The sequence below is a fragment of the Octopus sinensis genome, linkage group LG10 (genome assembly GCF_006345805.1).
Source record: "Octopus sinensis linkage group LG10, ASM634580v1, whole genome shotgun sequence".
NCBI classification, from domain to species: Eukaryota; Metazoa; Mollusca; class Cephalopoda; order Octopoda; family Octopodidae; genus Octopus; species Octopus sinensis.
The window spans coordinates 20,264,457-20,287,097 of record NC_043006.1 but is presented as its reverse complement, the minus strand read 5'-3'; the positions used below and the strand labels follow the sequence as shown (position 1 = coordinate 20,287,097).

The 22,641-nt window shown below is 39.6% G+C and overlaps 1 protein-coding gene across 1 annotated transcript in view; it reads right to left on the bottom strand.

Annotated features, from left to right (window-relative positions):
• Window positions 1–10,606: 10,606 nt before the first annotated feature.
• The window catches only part of LOC115216665 (UV excision repair protein RAD23 homolog B), a 105,729-nt gene continuing 93,694 nt past the window's right edge, over window positions 10,607–22,641 (bottom strand). Inside the window, exons 8-9 of the mRNA XM_029786166.2 lie at window positions 16,516–16,839; window positions 10,607–11,263 (exon numbers count right to left, since the gene is read on the bottom strand). Of these exons, the coding sequence (XP_029642026.1) occupies window positions 11,138–11,263; window positions 16,516–16,839 (450 nt within the window). The 3' untranslated portion in view covers window positions 10,607–11,137. The remainder of the gene's footprint in view (window positions 11,264–16,515; window positions 16,840–22,641) is intronic.

The following is a 22,641-nucleotide window of genomic DNA, read 5'->3' as shown; positions in this document are numbered from 1 at the left end:
AATCAATGTGTCTAATTTAGATTCAAGGCTAGCAATTTTCACGGAAGGGGTTTAGTTGGTTACATTGACCCCCAGAGGGATAAAAGACAAAGCTAGCCTTAGTGGGAATTGAACTTGGAATAAAATATGCCAGCATTGAAAACATGTTAAATGGTAATGATGTTGAAAAGATCTGCTGGTTTCTCATTTAGATACAACGCCAGTAATTTTTAGGGAAGGGGCTAAGTTGATTATACTGACCTCAGTGGAATTTGAACTCAAAACAAATTTATAATCATTGTTTTAACATCTACTTTTCCATGTTTGCATGGGCCCTATGTGTCAGTTTCAACCAAGAATATTTAGGATCAATGTGACAAAGTCAGCCCTTTAAATTACAATCAATCTGACAAGCCCTTTATATAGTTTCTATATAGCCAATTACACTAGTAAGGTAAAGGTTGGCTTAAAACTATGGCAACAGACACTTGTCCATCATGCCATGCTGTAGGGCTGAACCAGGAACCTTATGGCCATGTTGCAATCAACATCATTTTTCCATGCTGGTATGTGTTAAGAGTGACCAGGGCTACTAAACTGGAAAGCTGCACCAAGCTCCAGTCATGTTTTGGCCTGGTCTCTCCTAATGCCAACCACTTTAGAGAATGCACTTTACTTTACTTTACTTACTTGTTTCAGTCATTTGACTGTGGCTATGCTGGAGCACCACCTTTAATCGAGCAAATCGACCCCGGGACTTATTCTTTTGTAAGCCCAGTACTTATTCTATCGGTCTCTTTTGCCGAACCGCTAAGTAACGGGGACATAAACACACCAGCATCGGTTGTCAAGCAATGCTAGGGGGACAAACACAGACACACAAATGCATATATATATATATATATATATATATACATATACATATATACGACGGGTTTCTTTCAGTTTCTGTCTACCAAATCCACTCACAAGGCTTTGGTCGGCCCGAGGCTATAGTAGAAGACACTTGCCCAATGGGCCAGAACCCGGAACCATGTGGTTGGTAAACAAGCTACTTACCACACAGCCACTCCTACGCCTATGTTTTTTTTTCTTTTGTGTGTCACTGGTAATGACCACGAGTCACTTAGCTTGATGTGTCTTCTCAAGCACAGCAAATCATCAGAAGTCTGTCACTTGCCATCTTCTCTGTGAGGTTTATCAGCTAAAGATCACATTTCACCACTGTCCCGCGTCTTCCTGTGTCTAACCCTTTAACAATTAGATCAACACTTCTTTATGCAGCTGTTATCATATGCATCTCATGACCATACTAGTGCAGTCTCTCTTGCACACTACATCTAATGCCTCTTATACCCAATTTTTCTCTTCAAGAAAGAGGTTTATTTTTCAATGTTTCACTCACCTCAAGAACAAAGTTAACCCTTTAATGTTCAGATTACTCTGTTAAATGTAATGCTTTTTCACTCAAATTGTTTTGAATTAATCATGCATTATCTTATAGCTTTGAGGTTTCAATGATGTGAATATTTATTTTTAGAATGTCAATGTAGGTTAGGTGTGAGAGGCTAGATATGGCTAGTTCAAATAGAAAACATGTAGAATATATTGGGCTGGATTTGGCCGGTTTAAACACTAAAGGGTTAAGTGCATTAAAATATTTAGTATTTTGTGTTGCAGTCAATAAACTTCACTAAAGCAGGTCCAGGTATGCTTAAGAAATATACTTCCTTACTACATGGGTCCAAGTTCAGCCACTGTACAGCACCTGGGTGAGTATCTTCTACTACAGCCCCAGCCTAATTACAACCTTGTGAATGGATCTCGTAGACAAAAAGCAGCCCATAGTACATGTGGGTGTGAGAGATACTGTCTCCTTGTCTTAACATCACACAATAGTTGTAAACATGCATCATTGCTGTACCTGTAGCGGTCTTTTGTTCCTAATCTTCCATGAAAACACCTGGCCATGGGGAAATATCATGTTATTTGAAAAAGGTAAGGATTGATATATCCAGTCAAAGAAAATCTGCCTCAACAATTTCTGTCCAGAAAATGCATGGGAAAGTAGACATAAACCAATGACAGTAGTATTCTGAAAATATTCTTTCATTCTTTTACTTGTTTCAGTCATTTGACTGCAGCCATGCTGGAGCACTGCCTTAAAGGCTATTTTTTTTTTTTAGTTGAAGAAATCGACCCCAGGACTTATTCTATCAGTCACATTTGCTGAACCACTAACATCAAGTGATGGTGGGGAGGAACAATTACAGGAGTGGCTGCGTGGTAAGTAGCTTGCTAACCAACCACATGGTTCCGGGTTCAGTCCCACTGCGTGGCACCTTGGGCAAGTGTCTTCTGCTATAGCCCCGGGCCAACCAATGCCTTGTGAGTGAGTTTGGTAGATGGAAACCTGTCGTATATATGTATATGTATGTGTGTCTGTGTTTGTCCCCCTAGCATTGCTTGACAACCGATGCTGGTGTGTTTATGTCCCCGTCACTTAGCGGTTCGGCAAAAGAGACCGATAGAATAAGTCCTGGGGTCAATTTGCTCGACTAAAAGGCGGTGCTCCAGCATGGCCGCAGTCAAAATGACTGAAACAAGTAAAAGAGTAAAGAGTATATATATACAATGAGCCTCTTTCAGCTTCTGTTAACTGAATCTCCTCCCAAGGCTTTGGTTGGGCTGAGACTATAGTAGAAGACACTTGCCCAAGGTGCAATGCAGTGGGACTGAACCCAGAATGTGGTTGGAAGCAAGCTGCTTACCACACAACTCTTTTTACTTGTTTCAGTCATTTGACTGCGGCCATGCTGGTGCACCGCCTTTAGTCGAGCAAATCGACCCCAGGACTTATTCTTTTGCCGAACCGCTAAGTGACGGGGACGTAAACACACCACCATCGGTTGTCAAGCAATGCTAGGGGGACAAACACAGACACACTAACACACATACGCATATATATATATATACATATATACGACAGGCTTCTTTCAGTTTCCGTCTACCAAATCCACTCACAAGGCATTGGTCGGCCCGGGGCAATAGCAGAAGATACTTGCCCAAGATGCCACGCAGTGGGACTGAACCCGGAACCATGTGGTTGGTTAGCAAGCTACTTACCACACAGCCACTCCTGTGCCTACAACCATGAATTTTTTTTTAATCTTTCGACTGTGGTCATGCTGGAGCACCAACTCTATGAGTTTTTAATTGGACGAAATGACCCCAGTACATATTTTTTTAAGCCTGGTACTTATTCTATCAGTCTCTTTGGACAAATTGCAAACTTATGGAGATATAAATACATCAGCACTGTTTGTCAGGCAGTGGTGGGGGAGGACAAACACAGATACATGTATTATATATGACAGGCTTCTTTCAGTTTCTGTCTACCAAATCCACTAAAAAGGCTTTGGTTAGCCCAAGGCTATAAATGAAGAATTAAGTAAAATAACTCATTAATAAGCTGATGTTTATAACAAACTAGCAGTATCGCCCGGCGTTGCTCGGGTTTGTAAGGGAAATAACTATAAAGCATTTTTAGAGAGTTATAGCCAAAAAATGGAAAAAAAAATGATGGTAAATTTTTTTTGAGAGTTAAAAAGGTCGAGTTGCGTCCCCATGACAGTCTGTGGTTTGTGTTTCTGATTCTCGACCCCATGTCGAATTTATCGATTTCTTTCAGAACTGGGGGAACTTTTCAAAATTTTCCCTGCGTTAGTTTTGAATTATGACATTGGGCTATGAGTGTGTCAAGTTTCATCAGAATCGGTTGAAAGCCGTGGTCAGGGTGAGGGTACAACCTAACAGACACACACAGACAAACTGCCGTTTATATAGAGAGAGATTAACAAATTTTGATCATTTTAAAACAGGAAGTTTGGACCTTAGAACTAAGGTCAACCTCAGGTGAGTCCTTATCAAAATGGTCCATGTTAACACACAAAACCTGCACTGTCTTCATGAATATATGGAACTGGAAAAAACATTCTCCAATGAAGTCATGGTAATCTTTGTCAACCAAGAGATGCAGGTATGGCTGAGTAAGAATTTCAGATCAATCCTACTATACAAACCTCTTGGACAAGATCGTTCAAGCATACCTTTTAACTACAAGTTAATCATTCCCTTGGGAATGGAATTTAGTAGACAGATCTCTACTATTCGGTACATCCATGGCCTTCTAAGTGCCTCTAGTTTACAGTTTAGCATTTAAACAGGCCATATCTGGCCCAAATATTCTACCTGTTTTTATGCCGAAAGCAGCCTGAACTGGCCTTTCACACTCACTCTACAATCATCATCATCATCATCATTTAGCGTCCGTTTTCCATGCTAGCATGGGTTGGACGGTTCAACTGGGGTCTGTGAAGCCGGAAGGTTGCATCAGGCCCAGTCAGATCTGGCAGTGTTTCTACGGCTGGAAGCCCTTCCTAACGCCAACCGCTCCGTGAGTGTAGTGGGTGCTTTTTACGTGCCACCCGCACAATGTCATTCTAAAAAGAAAATCACATTGTCAAAATGTCAATGCTATGACTAATTTAAAACAATGAGTGAACAAATAAGCATTCTATTTGACAGAGAGATCTGAATGCTGAAGGGTTAACCAATCCCTTGTCAATGAAATTTAGTGAGCAGAACTGTACAAAAACGTGTGTGTGTGTGTCTTTTTCACCAAATGATGTAAGCATCAATGAGAAAGTTGGTTCCCATTGAGCAAAGCCCCTTACCATATTTGAACTTCGTACAGTCACTGCCACAAATGCAAGGAGCCAATGTTCAGCACTTGGAAAACCTGTAACTAAAGATATTATTAAGACTATAGGTTTTTACTATAAATATCAAACAATCTTTTAATTAAGTCTTGGACAAATTATCACCAGAAATACTTCCAGTGCTATAAGTGCCAGTGTTTTATACCTACTTTCTACACAGGTATGGAACTGGACAAGTTATGATGATCCAAGTCCTTTCTCATTCCATGTCACTGGTACATGTCATTTTGGTTTGGTTTCGATGGCTAGGTGGGACCCGTCCAATTGCCAACTTGTTTACTGTGTGTATGTATTGGGTGCTTTTTTTGTTCTGTAGCACTGGTACTAGTGAGATCACCAAGTAACTTGCAAGACAAGATCCCTCAATTCAGTGTGTGTGTGTGTGTGTGATGAGGGGAGGGGAGGGGGAGACGAGGTATTGAAGGGGTGGCTTTATGCCAGGCGGCGTTGAGAGGTTTAAGTTTCATAGAGGGGCAGGAACATGTGTCTTGTTGTAGAGAAGAATTATGGCTATCTCAGCTGGAAATAGAGGAAAGATGGTGGTGATGAGGTGTCAGGATGTGTACACAAGGTACAAGGTGAATGCAAGAGAGAGAGTAGCAATTCATTAATTAAAAAAAAAAACCAAAAAAGAAAAAAAAACAAGTACATCAGGTTGTAAAATATGCTTTAAATAAGTATCCACCCAACTCATACCAGCATTGGGAAATGGACATGAAACAAATGAACAAACAAGTACACAACTGACATTAACCGAATCAGCTTGTTCTTTCTTGTTGGAAGGAAGTTGGAGGGGGGGTTAAAGAGGAAATGGTCTTGTGTTTTGTCAAAATCATTATTTAAAAAGAAAACGGAATGGGTTTAAAGAAAAACAATGACAGCAACATGCAACAAAAAAAAAAAAAAGAAAAATTATTTAAAATGTTCTCTTCAACTCTTGAATTTATTAAAAGATTTGAACCATTAAGATTTTAGGTTTGTCATAATTGAGAACTTAAGAAAATAAGATCCTTAAAGTTTTCAGTGCAACAAAGGATAGCTAGAAACGAGAGAACAGAATAGTTATAGTAGAGAGAACAAGCAGATCTCATGACAAGATGCTACCATTGTCAGTTTTTAATTTTATTTTTCCAAGTTTGTAGCAGTTTTAGGGGAGTGGGAGAAAAAAGAAAAGGGATTTGTCAAAACCTTCAGAACTGAACTGAACTGTTCAACACAAATATTTGAAAGTGATTTGTTTCAGCTAGGGTGATCAGATCTGTCAGAAATCTTCAAGATACCAATACTTATGTTTCTCTTAACAGGTGAGAAACAACAGATAAATCACAAAACACCTGTAGTGAGCTTCAACTTAGGACAATGAAACTGGAAGCTTGATTATCTTACCTGCTGAGTTTCATGAAAACAGTAATTTTGTCTTGGTTATTTTGTGGTTCCACTATTTACAGCCATGTCTAGTCAGCAGCTGGTGTTGGAAGTAAGCTATAGAATACACATAAATCGATGGGGGGGAAATGTGCTTTTATAAATAAGCAACATCATTTTTAGGCATGGTTGTAGGTTTCACCTTGCAGCTATGTGGGTTGGAGTTCAGTTCCACTGCATAGCACCTTCGGCAAGAGTCTTCTACTCAAGCCTTGAGAGCCAACCAAAACATTCTGACTGAATTTGGTAGAGAGAAACTGTAGGAAACCCAGACGTGTGTTTGACGACATTGACATCACAGTCTGTGCACATTGTGACTGGTCCCTCTGTACTTTCAAAGATCATCAATTTTTTTTTTTCCCCCATCATTCACCATTTTTTTAATGCCCACTTTTCATGCTTGCATAGGTCAGATACAATTCCCTGAGGCAGAAATTCTGACCTTCTTGTTTCCAAGGTATTATCTCCCCATAACCAAGTATTTTTTTTTCTTTTCTTTTTACAGAGGACTGGAAATGAGCACTGCTTTTTATGACTGTGATGCTTCATCAAAACCATCATGTGATGTCAAGACAACAATACATTCAAACACACACATATATATATATATCATATATAAATATATGTATACAACATATTCTTCAGTCTCTAGCCAATCATAAGACTTTTGTTAACCTGGGGTTATAGCAAAAGACACTTGCCTAAAGTGTTATGCAGTTGGACCAAGTGCAAAACAACATCTGCACCTATAGAAAACACTTACCTAAGGTGTTGTGCAGTAGTAACCTGAAACTACAGAGCTAGGAAGCAAGCTTCTCAACTATATAACTAACTAAATGTGCACCTCACCACAAAATAAGGGTTGGTGACAGGAACAGATTATCCTGTTTTTTATGCCGGAAGCAGCCTAATCTGAGTGTAGAAGCTTGCCTAAACTTCCCATCTAGGTAAAAAAAAACACAAACACACTTAACTGTGATGTAATGGAGTCACAGCAGGTTTCAATAGTGGTGGTCATAATAAAGACACACGGAAACGAACACAAGGTAAAGGTTCACGCCAACAAGATTTAAACTCCTCACAGTTTAAAATTTTTTAATGTTTATAACGAAATTACTAATTAGAAAATTTGGTTCAACCATTTTGATAACAACCTGCCCTGAGACTATTCTGAGACAAAATTAGTTCAATTTCAATATCCCTGACAATGTTTACGGCCCAAGCTGTAGTTTTCAAAAGTTTAAAGGTTCTTTTCTATTTCAGATATATTACCTATTAAATTTGTCACCATACAAACACTGAATCTGAATGCTTTTATTTCAATTAATTTAGAAAATAATGAATTTTATTAAAATAAACTGCCATTATGAAGTTGGTTGATTGGAAGCCTATTTAGCATAAAATGTTGAGGGCAGGTTTTAATTTAGATGGCTTCCAAATAGGGAATCTGTATTATAGAACCAACACCTGTATTAAGCAGGTCAGCATCAAAAGAGTTGAATAACTGAGCAACTATCACAAAGAATAAAAGCAGCAGGGAATTAATTCTCTAAAGAGTCAATTTGTTGGCTTGAGACATCCAATCTGAGAAATAAGTACAAACACACACACACAGAGGGGTAACCCAGCACACTACAAGACCATCCACATAAACTCATTCATAAGACAAATTTCTTGTATCAACCAATACAAAAAGGCCAAAATGGTTTCCTTTATATGACAGTAAAAAAAAGCCTTTTTTTCTTCTAGTCAACTTTCAACATCACCATCATTATTATTATTATTATTATTATTATTATTATCACAAATTTTTGTGTAAGTTTTATAATGTAAAATAACAAAGTTGAGAAACATCTTTAAAATGGTTTTAGATTCATGTGACAGTCAAGACCCCTTCCCCATTTCATCATGTTGCTTAGAACACTAACAGACAGACAGACAAACAGACAGATGCAGGGCACAAACACATGAACTATCAAATGTGTTTATTCAGTTTGCTAAGAAAAAAAAAAAACCTGACTAAAACCAACAGAAACAAGTAAAAAAAAATTAAAACACAAAAAATAATAGACAATAAAAGCACAAAAATATTAGTCAAATTAATGAATTAAAAAAAAAAAATAATGATAATTAGCCATTTGTTAAAGAGGGAAAACAATTACTGATGTAATGTTAATAATCAAAGAGAGAGAGAGAGAGAGAGGACGAAAACCTGCTCTGAACCCCAAAAGAGAGAAGAGAGTGTTTGTTGATAGAGTAATCAAGTCACCAAAATGGTTAACGAGGAAAGTCAGTGATTAAGAGAAGAGCTGATTCAAGAGCTGAAACAGATTATAGTACAACTTGAAAGCTGATCTCCCCCCGACCCCGTCCAACTCCCTAATGCTGAGGGACACTGACAAATAAACAACAAAAGTCAGGTAGGCCCTTTACACTGCATCACTGCTTCCAAAAGTACTACTGCTACTACTATGGATAAGAATGGTTTCAAATTTCTGGCACAAGGCTAGCAATTTCTGAGGATAGGTCCATCAGATTACACTGGACCCGTGTTCAATAAATTCTTAAGTGTCAAAAAAAAACAAACTGAAAGGCAAAGTACATCGGTGGCATTTGAACTCAGAACATAAAAAGCCAGAAGAACTGACACTAAGCGTTTTGCTGAATATGCTAATAATCCTGTCAGCTTGCCACCTTAATAACAATAACTGCTAACAATTTTGGGAAGGAAGGGATTAGTCAGTACTATCAACCCTTGAGAGACGAAGAGCAAAGTTGACCACAGAGGGGTTTAAACTCAGAATAAAGAACTGTAAAAATAAAAAAAAAAATAAAGCATTTTTTTTTTTTCTGGTGTTCTAACAATTCTGCCAGCTCACTGTTTGAATAATAATAATAATCCTTTCTATTCAAAGCACAAGGCCTCAAATTGTGTAGTAGGAAGGGGGGGTAGTTGATTACATTGTCTCCAGTACTCAACTGGTACTTAATTTATCGAACCCCCCAAAGGATGACAGGCAAAGTCGACCGCAGTGGAATTTGAACTCAGAACATAAAGACAGGTGAAATACCGCTAAGCATTTCATATCCAGCATGCTAATGATTCTGCCATCTCATCACCTTAATAATAATAATAATAATAATAATAATAATGATGATGATGATGATGATAATGATAACAATAATGGTGTTGGTAGGGTTCACAGAAAAAGTAAACAGGTTACTAAGTGATTTATCTCATGATCCTGTGCCCCTTTCTTTAACGACATAACTGCAATGTTAATTCTGATAACAAAGTGTGCTTAGAATCTTTTGTTTTGCCAAATACAACTGTTTAATTTTAGCTATTATATTGTTACTTCACCTTTATCTGTAATCAACTTGGAATACTTCTAAAGTGGAGACCAATATACGAACTACTTTCAAGACATTTTATTGGATCTACAGTTTTGATAACTGATCCAAGTTGATAGCATGGGGACCACTACTGTAATAATCAACTTATCTTTATAGGCATCCGTGGAATAAATTGGAGAAGTGAATAATTTATAAGGATCCAAATGTCAATGCATAGTGAAGACTAGTGTGACAACTCCATTGACATAGCTGTATTTAACCAACTCAGTACTGTCCCATAGATGACTAAGAAAAAATACAAAATAGTATAGAAGATATAAAACAGCAACAAGAGAGAGAATCTGCTTGCTTAGGAAGGTGAATGTCAAGGTATCTACTTGTGATGACCAGCAAACTTCATTGAAACAACAGAATGGGTTAACAATGCAAAACAAAAAAAAATTATGCAAAATATTGAATACTACAAAAAAAAAAAAAAATTTGCAAGGAACTGTTGAAATGATTAGTTATAGTGTAAGTTGTTCACCACTAAAAACTAATCAAGACAACACTGTACAATAAAAGGAGACACAGTTAATTAACAAATCACCCAAGAAACAAAACAAAAAATTGTAATAAAAAAAATGGAGCGCTGTGGCTTCCATCCAATAGCAGGTTATACAGAATTTAGACAATCTTTTAAGAATTCTAGGTCCAATTCTGGAAGAGTTCTGTTTGTTTCAAACTAGAATATCATCAGCAAATATTATCATCAAAATCATTTATTTCATTATAAATATCATTAATTCCTCATCACAATTATTATTTTCTTCCCCTTTTTATTTCATAAAAAAAAAAAAACAAATAAAAAAAAACATTAACTTGTGGGCAAAAAAGACTGGGGGGGGGGGGCTGAGAGAGAACGAGAAAAAAAAAATGAGGAAGGAAAAAAAAAAAACCAAACAGAAAAGGAGTGAGAGAGAGAGAGAGGAAGAGTGAAAGAGAAATAAAGAGAGATTTTTAAAATTCTTTAGTTTATCATTTCTTCTAAATCTTTAAAAAGATTATCACTTTTTTGCAATCTGTCCTATCTTCTTCATGGCTTGAATTGCAGACTTTTTTGTTGTATTCATTTTTTTCTTCCATATATATATATAGATATATATATATATATACATATATATATATACATACATATATATATATACATACATATATATACACACATATATATATGTATATACACACACATATATATATACATACATATATATACACACATATATATATGTATATACACACACATATACGTATATATATATATATATGTATATATATATATATATATATTGCATATTTAATTTCCTTTGAAACTGCTTTAGAAATTTGAATAGTTGACAAAAGATGCCATAAAAAAGGACGAGCGGGCAGCCAGTAATTAGACAGGCTGCTCACTCCCCTCCCCCTATCAAACTGCACTGATGTAGGATTGGCATCCCAACATCAGGAGAAGGATATATATGTATACATATTTATATAGATATACATAGCAGAATACATCAGTAGGAATCTGTGAAGAGGGCAGCAATTGTCATTGTCCATTATCAACATCTAGATCAACTTTGTTGCTCGTCTTCCTCAAAATTTTGGGACAAGAGAAAATTAGCAGCCAGCTCTTCATTCTTCTCACAGGCAAAATAAGCTTGAATACACATTCCTTCAGGAAATCCTAAAGCTTTCAACTGTTCCAAAGAAAAAAAAAAAAAAAAAGGATGTAATAAAACAACACTGGAAAAGAACTAACATCACAACATTGGTACATATAACAAATTTCTTCAGATTTTATACTCAAGAAACAGGAAGAAAGAGTGAGAGAAAGTTGGGGCAAAAGAGTACAACAGGGGTCGCCACCACCCCCTGCCTGAGCAGGAGTGGCTGTGTGGTAAGTAGCTTGCCTACCAACCCCATGGTTCTGGGTTCAGTCCCACTGCGTGGCATCTTGGGCAAGTGTCTTCTGCTATAGCCTCGGGCCAACCAATGCCTTGTGAGTGGATTTGATAGACGGAAACTGAAAGAAGCCCGTCGTATATATGTATATATATGCGTGTGTGTGTTTGTGTGTCTGTGTTTGTCCCCCTAGCATTGCTTGACAACCGATGCTGGTGTGTTTACATCCCCGTCACTTAGCGGTTCGGCAAAAGAGACCGATAGAATAAGTACTGGGCTTACAAAGAATAAGTCCTGGGGGCGATTTGCTCGACTAAAGGCAGTGCTCCAGCATGGCCACAGTCAAATGACTGAAACAAGTAAAAGAGTAAAACACCTACTCATACACGTATATGCATATTCTTTTTACATGCTAGTTAGTCAAACAATTGATCCTAGCACAAATTTTAAGTCTGGCACATTCTGCTGGTCTCTTGTTTTGCCAAACTGCTAAGTCACTATAACAAAAATAGCCCTATACCAGTTGTAACACAAATACACTCGCACACATCCACATGTGTAATGAGCTTCCACAGTTTCCATTTACCAAACCCACTCACAAGGTAATTAGTTGACCAAGGGCTGCAGAAGACACAAGCCCAAATTGCTGTGCTGTAGGGCTGAACCCAAAACCATGTGGTCACAAAGCAAAGCAAAATTCTTAGCCATCTCTGCACGTGTGAAAAACAGTATAATGAGAGCAGAAACTCAATCTTTCGTTCACCGAGTGCTAGTGTATATGGGACCCAAAAGTACAGGTGCTATTCATAGCTAAAACATACAAGGTCTGATCAAAGAATATAGGGACTGGTGCTATAAAAAGAAAGCTATAGCACATATTTAATCGCCTTCAAAGTAGTCCCCTTCTAAAGCCACACACTTTATCCAGCGTAATTTCTATTGATGGAAACATACCTGGAACTCCTGTTTTCGGGTAGCAAGCAGCTGCCTCATTGCATTCTCTTGAATTTAGTGAACATCTAGAAATCTTGTTGTTTTCAAGTGGGATTTGATTTTTGCCTTTGGGGGTCATAGCCATCGATACATGATACATCACCTGTTATGACCATTTTCAAAATTTTTTTTTTTTATTTGTCATCCTTGATGCAGTCACAAAAATCCTGAGCAGTTAAAATCCAATCTTTTTGAGATGACTACACGCTACACACTTTACTTCCAAGCATTGCTATAAACAATGAAAGTGAGCGAGAACATTATCATCTAGTGTGTCAATCTGTGCAGAATCACTCTGCATACTTTGGCTCTGTTACCATAGCAATAGTCCTGATACTTTTTGATCAGACCTTGTAATCAGAGTACAAACTACTTAAAAGAAGTGAGAAGATTTTTTCAACACACCTTTGTAACCCTAGTTCACATGTTAAACTGATTTACATATATACAAAGCAGCTACGATACACAAAAAGCACCCACTACTCTTGGAGTGGTTGGCATTACGAAAGACACCCAGCTGAAGAAACCAAGCTAAAATCAGATGAGTCAGGTACAGCTCTATGGCTTACCAGTTCTAGTCAAACCCACATCAGCATAGGAAACAGATGCTAAATGATGGTGAGATATATATATATATATATATATATATATATATATATATATATATATATCTCATCATCATCATCGTTTAACGTCCGCTTTCCATGCTAGCATGGGTTGGACGATTTTGACTGAGGGTTGGCGAACCAGATGGCTGCACCAGGCTCCAATCTTGATCTGGCAGAGTTTCTACAGCTGGATGCCCTTCCTAAAGCCAACCACTCCGAGAGTGTAGTGGGTGCTTTTTATGTGTGTGTATATATATATATATATATATTTTTGCACACTCAATTTAGGTGATGGAAAATATTAAGGTGTGAGGTTAATGACTTCTCTGAAATCATTAGAAATGTAAGCAGATCCAGCCAAAATTCATCTAATTGGTACACCATCATTGTATTTTCAGTGATATTGATGAGATATGAGCAATATGCTACTGAGGAGTGAAGGGAGATAATCTTACAGGCAGTATACTGATGTAAAGAGTGAATCTGAGAGAAATACTTCCCTGAGCAGCTTAACCCCTTACCCAACAATTATTTTGAAAATAAATGTATTTTTTCAGACATATTTTTTAATTGTTTTATTTTACTATGTTTTGAATGGTGATTTCGAGGTATATTTCAAACCTTATTTATTATGAATTTTAATTCAATAATATTGATTTTAAATTACCGCTTTGGGCAGAAACGAGTTAACCCGTTTTAGAGTTTATAATAGACGAAGGAACTCGTTTGCTGTCGATTTTGACGAGTTAACTCGCCAGAGATAGAAAAAAACGATTTCGGTCAAAACGCATATATTCGTTTCTGCCGGGTAAGGGGTTAAGTCTTAATCATCATCATTTTTACTGAGGCAGTTTTTCTATGGTGGGATGCCCTTCCTGTGGTTAAAGATGCTTTTGCAGTATATTAGAAATGAATGATACTGGTAGCATGACAGTGACAATCATTTCTCGAGCTCAGCATCCGGACGTTTGTTGCATTCTTATGTCATTTCCTCCATGACATTCAATTTCAGTCTTCACACCATGTCAAGACAAGGAGACAAACCCACACAAGACAAGCTTCTTTCAGTTTTCACCTACCAACTACATTCACCCTGCTTCAGTCAGCCCGGGACTATCATGGAAGATACTTGCTCAAGGCAGCACACAATGCGACTGAAACCCAAAACTATGTGGTTAGGAATCAAATTTCTAATCACACAGCCATGCTAGCACCTATCAAACTACATCTGTGTCTGGAGTTTACTTTTTTTTTTTTTTTTTTTTTTAATAGCAATTAAGTAAATATATACAGTTACACATCAGTAAAACAGTGAATTGGTAGAGTCACTCAAGCATTTTGCTTCTCTATAAATGTTAGATAGGACCATTAGATCTGCTTAAAAAAGTTCTAATTTACTTAGAAATAAATAGTTGGCGAATTCTTCACAGATGAGATCAGACAAACAACAAAACAGGTTTCAAGATACTAGTCATTAACAACTCTGGGACCCCCTTCGGTCACGACACTGACCATGGGATTGCACCTAGAAAGTTATCCTCCTATTCACAAGTCTGGGCAAGGTGGTTTTATGGAAGACCAGCAGTCGCCCATGCATACCGGCCTCCCCTCTCCACGCCATCAGTGTTATCCAAGGGAAAGGCCGATACAGCTTGGCACCCGTGACGTCGCAACTCATTTCTACAGCTGAGTGAACTGGAGCAAGGTGAAATAAAGTGTCTTGCTCAAGAACACAACACACAGCCCGGTCCGGGATTCGAGCTCACAACCTCACGATCGTAAGCTTGACACTCTAACCACTGAGCCATGCGCCTTTAACAACTAGTGGTACCATAAATTAGATATGCTAACACTCTCTTACTTAGAACTATAACTCTACCTGGGCCAGAAGAAAATACATAAGTTCAATGAAATATATATAATTAATATTGCTGTTGTCAAGCCCCTAGTTAGCTTTGATAAGAGAGACCCATGACCAAAGGCAGTTCAACACATGATCATCACAGCTCGTCTATTTGGGACAATATCGCTCAATATACCTTTCTTTTCTCAAGATAATCACATGCAAGCCAAAGGAAATTTGGCAGTTATCTCCAGCAGGTCGAGCAGCTACATAAAGGTTCTCATGTTGATTCAATATAAACCAATGTATAATTGCAAGATATGACAGATGGTGCTGGACTAAAGCTGAAACACAAGGGTTTGGCCCTTTAGCATTTAAAAACGATCACATCTGGCTCAAATGCGCAACCAGTTTTAAATTCAAACCAGCCATATCAGGCCTCTCACATCCACCATACAATGTCATTTTAAAAGCAAACAATCATCATCGTTTAACGTCCGTTCTCCATGCTAGCATGGGTTGGACGGTTCGACCGGGGATCTGGGAAGCCAGAAGGCCGCACCAGGCTCCAGTCTTATCTGGCAATGTTTCTACACCTGGATGCCCTTCCTAACGGCATCATCAAAATCTCAAAACTCTGAGATAATGCATGATTAATTCAAAACAATGTGAATAAGAAAGTATTACATTTGAAAGAGTAATCTGAATGCTAAATGGTTAAACTTCAATAAACTGGCATATTTTGGCCAATTTTCATTCCGACTTATCATCAAAAGGCTTGTCAGCTCCAATATTGATGTCAAGCAATTAAAACAACATTACAAACAAATACTAGAGGCTGAAAAAAAGAGTTCCTCAGCAGGATCTCAAGAGTAATGTTACTCGATGGGGTATGTCGCTCAGAGAATCAGGGAGGTCTCTCCCAGTTGAACTGCTACTTCTCTACATTGAAAGATCACATCCCTGATACCATGGACATATGATTACAATGTCATGGGAAAGAATCAAAAGAGACAGATTCTTCAAGCTAAACCAGCTCTCAGGAGGCCTAGAGGTGGACCGGGAAGGAGACGATTGGATAAACACCCACAAAGTTATCAACCACCTCACCAACAACAACACTGAACACCTTTTTGATCTCCATGTGTCTAACACATGTGGACATGCCTACAAAGTCAGAAAACAACACAGCTCCCATGACTTTCGGAAACATTTTTTCACGCTCAGAGTTGCTGAAGCATGGAATAAACTGCCTGCGTCAGTTGTTGACTGCCATGACACTGCATCCTTTAAGGCCCTCATGCTTTCCGAAATCCGCCGAAAACTACACCTGATTATATATACACTTTAGATGAGTTGTAGTGCACCTGAGCACTCTACACAATTATTATTATTATTATATAATATTTGGACATGCTTGGGAATCCAGCTGTAAAGTCTAGTAACAGTCGCTTCTGAATAGGACCTTATCCCAATGACACAACCAAGAATGGTGAGCAGAGAACAGAGATGGATGGAACATTACAAGGAGATAAACAGCTAATAAATGATTGGCTTTCCGTCTCGTAAATCATTCCAACATAACAGAAATACTACTACTTACACTTTCAATTGCATCTTTTTCCTGAGGGGTAACTTGAATAAATGCTCCAGGGCCAATCTGTAAACCCTGGCCTCCAGCAGTGTTACTACCACCACCACCACCGCCGCCGCCGCCACCGCCACCACCACCACCACCACCACCACCACCTCCGCCACTGCCGACACCGGTACCTACACCAGTACCTCCACCACTGCCCACATTACTCCCGAAACCAGTAGCAACTTGGCCAGAAGCCTGGCTAGCCTGCACATTGCCGGGTTGCCCACCTTCATCAACAGGTTCATTGATCATCTGGACAAATCTCTCTTGATTTTGGCTGATTAACTGAAAACACAGAACAAATTATTTTAGATAACAAAATGAAAAAGAAAAAAAAACAAAAAAAAACACTAAAAAAACAAAGCAATAAAATCACTCTTTTCATTAGAAAACTATTGTAATTAATAGTTTACCTGAAAAAAAAAAAAAAAAAAAAAAATCAAAACATTCCGCATTTTCTTGCTTGTTGTAACCATCAAGGATTATCCCTGAATCTCCAGAATCTCATCTGTAACATCTTTCTTATCAACAGCTAAATAACACTATAAAACAAAATTAAATTTCTTTTGTTTGTCTTTAGCCAGTAAATGTTATTCCCTATCGCAAATGGCGGTGAGCTGGCAGAATCGTTAGCACGCCGGGCGAAATGCTTTGTGGTATTTCATCTGCCGTTACGTTGTGAGTTCAGATTCCGCCGAGGTCGACTTCGCCTTTCATCCTTTCCGGGTCGATAAATTAAGTACCAGTTACACACTGGTTTCGATGTAATCGACTTAATACCTATGTCTGTCCTTGTTTGTCCCCTGTGTTTAGCCCCTTCATCATCATCATCGTTTAACGTCCGTTCTCCATGCTAGCATGGGTTGGACGGTTCGACTGGGGATCTGGGAAGCCAGAAGGCTGCACCAGGCTCCAGTCTTATCTGGCAATGTTTCTACAGCTGGATGCCCTTCCTAACGCCAACCACTCCGTGAGTGTAGTGGGTGCTTTTTACGTGCCACCTGCACAGGTGCCAGGCGAGGCTGGCAGAAATGTTACTCCCTATCTAGAAATCAAAGGAAATGACTACTATTCCCTTCAAACTTTTGCTTTTGTGTTTACATTTCAGATGGATTCCATGCCGAGTTGCTGAAGCAGAAATATTATTATAGCAATTATTCTGCTCAGTACCTGATTTGTTTGTCAGCTGCTCTTGATCACATTGCTTAGTGGCTGACAATATATGCATCTACTAGCACTATGACCCGGTAATGCTGGGTCATAGTGCTAGTGCATGCATATACAGCTGCGTGCGTGTGCACATACACGCGAGTACTGTCCAAATCTCCGACCAGTCACATACAGCTAGCTGGCATTCGATTGACGTATCAAGTTTCGGGCATTTTGATTGGGTTTTGGATAGAAAATTCACAAAAATGTCACTTCTATTGATTTTTTTAATGGCTTTGCAGGATGACTGGGGAAATGTAAAGATGTGCCACGACCACCCTTGGACAGTTTTGAATGACCATAGAAAGTGCGAGCCCTCTAACTGAAAAATTGTGGATTTGTATAAAGGACACACACACACACAGACATTTTGCCATTTATATATATATATTTAACGGCTTTGTGGAGTGACTGGGGAAATTTAAATATGCGCACAACCACCCTTGGACAGTTGTGAATGACCATAGAAAGTGCGAGCCCTCTAACTGAAAAATTGTGGATTTGTATAAAGGGCACACACACAGACATTTTGCTGTTTATATATATAGAGATGATCATCAGCAGAAGTAGTGGGGGAGCATCATAACCACATGCTAGGAGGGATTCTTTGAGGTTTGAATAAATGTAATAAAAGCAAAGTTTGAAGGAAATATTCGAAATTTTTCATACTTTCTAAGGGTAAGCAAACAGGAAATAACATTTGCTACCCTAAGACAAAATCGTGTTACAGTGTAATTTTCATATTGTGTGAAATCAATCAGTCTTAGGGTTACAAACCAATCAAATTTTTCAGTCCAGTATTCCAGCTAGCACTAAAACAGATCAGAGACAGGACATAATGGTGTCAACGACATGACAGTAAGTGTACAATCTTCAGTTGATGAGTCAACAACTTGATTCACTCCACACCAATTTCATCACCACCAACGATATCAAGATGCCAATTCCACTCTTACTACCAGCAATTCAGCTCTAGCAAATATACTTGTGAATCTTGCCTAGTTATTTATTGTTATTACCGATCGTGGCCGATGCCAGACCCCCCCTGGCTCCTGGTTGACGTTAGGAAGGGCATCCGGCTGTAGAAACACTGCCAGATCAGACTGGAGCCTGGTGCAGCCCTGGCTTCCCAGACCCCGGTCGAACCGTCCAACCCGTGCTAGCGCGGAAAACGGACGTTATACGATGATGATGATGATGATGATGATTACAAAATAAAGGAAATCACAGCAGAATCTATAAATACAACACTGAAAGTCTGGGTTTCTGTTTACAGGTTAACCCTTTTGTTACCTGCATTTCATGACCATCATCAGTTTAACAACCACTTTTCCATACCTGCATGCGTCAGATGGAATTTTATTGAGGCTAATTTTCTATGGCTGGATGCAATTTGCTAATCCTCACCTGTTTCCAGACATGACTGACTAGACATGTTTTCATGGAAGACGAGAAATGGAAATCATTTGCATGATGATACTCATTTACGACTATCATCATCATCATCATCGTTTAACGTCCATTTTCCGCGCTAGCACGGGTTGGACGGTTTGACCAGGGTCTGGGAAGCCAGGGGCTGCTCCAGGCTCCAGTCTGATCTGGCAGAGTTTCTACGGCTGGATGCCCTTCCTAACGCCAACCACTCCACGAATGTAGTGGGTGCTTTTTACATGCCACCTGCACAGGTGCCAGAGGGGGTCCGGCATCGGCCACGATCGGTTGGAGCTTTTAACATGCCAGCGGCACGGATACCAGTCGGGGCGGAGCTGGCATCGGCCACGTTCGGATGGTGCTTTTTATGTGCCACCGGCACAGGCATCACAACTACTATTTCCATTGATATTTATTTCAATGTTCATGTTCATGTACTTGACTCAACAGGTCTCCTCAAGCACAGCGGGACGTTCTGGGATCCAGGGTACTTTGAATGGGCAGGGGCTATGCGGAACTGCCCCTGCCCCTATCATGTAATGCAAAACACACACACAAGTATATGACAGGCTTCTTTCAGTTTCTGTCCACCAAATTCACTGACAAGGCTTTGGTTGGCCCAGGACTATAGTAGACACTTGCCTAAGGTGCCACACACTGAGACTGAACCAGAAACCACATGGTTGAGAAGCAAACTTTTTGCCATGCCTACTCTTTTGTTTTAATCGATTTTGAAAAACAATGAAAAAAATTCAGTGAAGTAATTGTCGTTATTAAGTTGGTGCCTGAAACGAATTAACATGAAATTTTGATGGAAAACTAAAAATTTATATCACAGAACCAGAGTATGGCGTGGCAGTAGGGTTGCTTTAGCATAGTGACATCAAATGGGTTAAACATCATGCACATAACATTCCCTATGCGTTTCATTGTCTTTTTCAGTGTCTCATGAGCACAGTTTAACTGTTAACTAAAGTAAGCTTTCATGAAACTGGCCTTGTGGAAAGTCAGAACAAAACAATAAGTAGCATCATCATCATCATCATCATCATCATCATTTAGCGTCCGTTTTCCATGCTAGCATGGGTTGGACGGTTCAACTGGGGTCTGTGAAGCCAGAAGGCTGCATCAGGCCCAGTCTGATCTGGCAGTGTTTCTATGGCTGGATGCCCTTCCTAATGCCAACCACTCCGCGAGTGTAGTAGGTGCTTTTTACGTGCCACCCGCACAGGTGTCAGACGGAGCTGGCAAACAGCCACGAACGGATGGTGCTTTTACGTGCCACTGGCACCAGGCAAGGCTGGCAACGGACACGAACGGATGGTGCTTTTACGTGTCACCGGCACCAGGCGAGGCTGGCAACGGACATGAATGGATGGTGCTTTTACGTGCCACCGGCACGGAGGCCAGTTGGGGCAGCGCTGGCAATGGCCACGAACGGATGGTGCTTTTTACATGCCACTGACACGGGGGCCAGGCGAGGCTGGCAACGGCCACGAACGGATGGAGCTTTCTACATGCCACCGGCACGGGGGCCAGGCGAGACTGGCAACGGCCACGAACGGATGGTGCTTTTTACCATATTTTCCGGCTTACAAGTTTGATGTAGTATCTGGTGTAAACATTCACACATCGTCACTGTCTTTCCAAATCCTGCTGCATTTCACATGGAATTTTTGATCCACCAAAGAATTCTTGGTTGACCTACCTTTTTTGGCTCTAAATTTTCATCTCAAAATATTTGACTTGTATGCCAGAAAATATCATATATTTGACATAACAAAAAGAAAAAAAAAAGCCCATTTTTATGCTCTCTAAATAGAATCTTTAAGTTTCGAAGACCAGCAGAGACGGCTTCCATTGTAGGGTGGCAAAGCTTACCCTTCAGTTGATTCAACACAACCATCTTTCCTTTGAAAGCTTTTAATAGAGTATATTCTATTCCGAGCATGCGGATTAGGTACCTAATGTCAGAACAACTTCTTTTCACTTGATTCATGGCAACTGGTTTTTCCCATTTACCTCTGACCAAACATCATCATCATCGTTTAGCGTCCGTTCTCCATGCTAGCATGGGTTGGACGGTTCGACCGGGGATCTGGAAAGCCAGAAGGCTGCACCAGGCTCCGGTCTTATCTGGCAATGTTTCTACAGCTGGATGCCCTTCCTAACGCCAACCACTCCGTGAGTGTAGTGGGTGCTTTTTACGTGCCACCTGCACTGGTGCCAGGCGAGGCTGGCATCGGCCACGGTCGGATTGATGCTTTTTACGTGCCACCTGCACATGGAAGCCATTCGAGGCGGCGCTGGCAACGGCCACGAAATCGGATAGTGCAATATCAAAAAAATAAGATACTGAGTTTGGTCTACATATGAGCAGCTGAGATATGGCAAGAGTTAGACTAGAATGAACTGAGAATGAGATAAGACGTGGAGAGGTTATTAGTAACAAATCACATCTAAGAGACAACCAACTGCATTCACTTGGATTAACTCTTGCAGAGAAGACAAAGAATAATTAAGATATACCCAACAAAGTGAGTTCATGGCTGTATCCTACAACCAGCTTCACACAACCAGCCCATTGGATCGTAGGACGGCCTGCAGTGCTTACCTTGGATCGGGGTTGAACTGCTGTGCTTGAGGAGACCTACTGAGTCAAATACATCAACATCAAAATAAAAATCAAATGGAATTGTAGTTGTGATACTCATGCTGGTGGCACGTAAAAAGCACTATCCGAACGTGACAGATGCCAGCGCCACCTTGGCTAGCTTCTGTGCCGGTGGCACATAAAAAGCACTGACCGGTCGTGGCCGTTGCCAGCCTCACCTGGCACGTAAAAAGCACCATCCGAACATGGCAGATGCCAGCGCTGCCTTGGCTAGCTTGTGCCGGTGGCACATAAAAAGCACCAACCAATTGCGACTGTTGCTAGCCTCCTCTGGCCCCTGTGCCGGTGGCACATAAAAAGCACCCACTACACTCACAGAGTGGTTGGCGTTAGGACAGGTATCCAGCTTTAGAAACACTGCCAGATCAGACTGGAGCCTGGTGCAGCCTCCTGGCTTCCCAGACCCCAGTTGAACCGCCCAACCCATGCTAGCATGGAAAGCGGACGTTAAACGACGATGATGATGAACTAAAAATATGACTTGGTTGTACTTTACAAAGTCAGTATAGTTTATATTTATAATATACATATCAGAGTGAGCACATAAATGTGAAACAAGGTGGAAAAAAGGAGTACTCAAACACCAGAGGTAGAGTAATATGCTTTATTTAAAAGCAGCAGAAATATAACAAAAGCTGTTACTCAAAGTTTCACGTTCCCGTTCGGACAGTTTTATTTTTTTTAAACAAAACTGTCCAACGAACGGGAATATGAAACTGAGTAACAGCTTTAGTTATATTTCCGCTTCTTTTAAATAAAGTATATATATATAT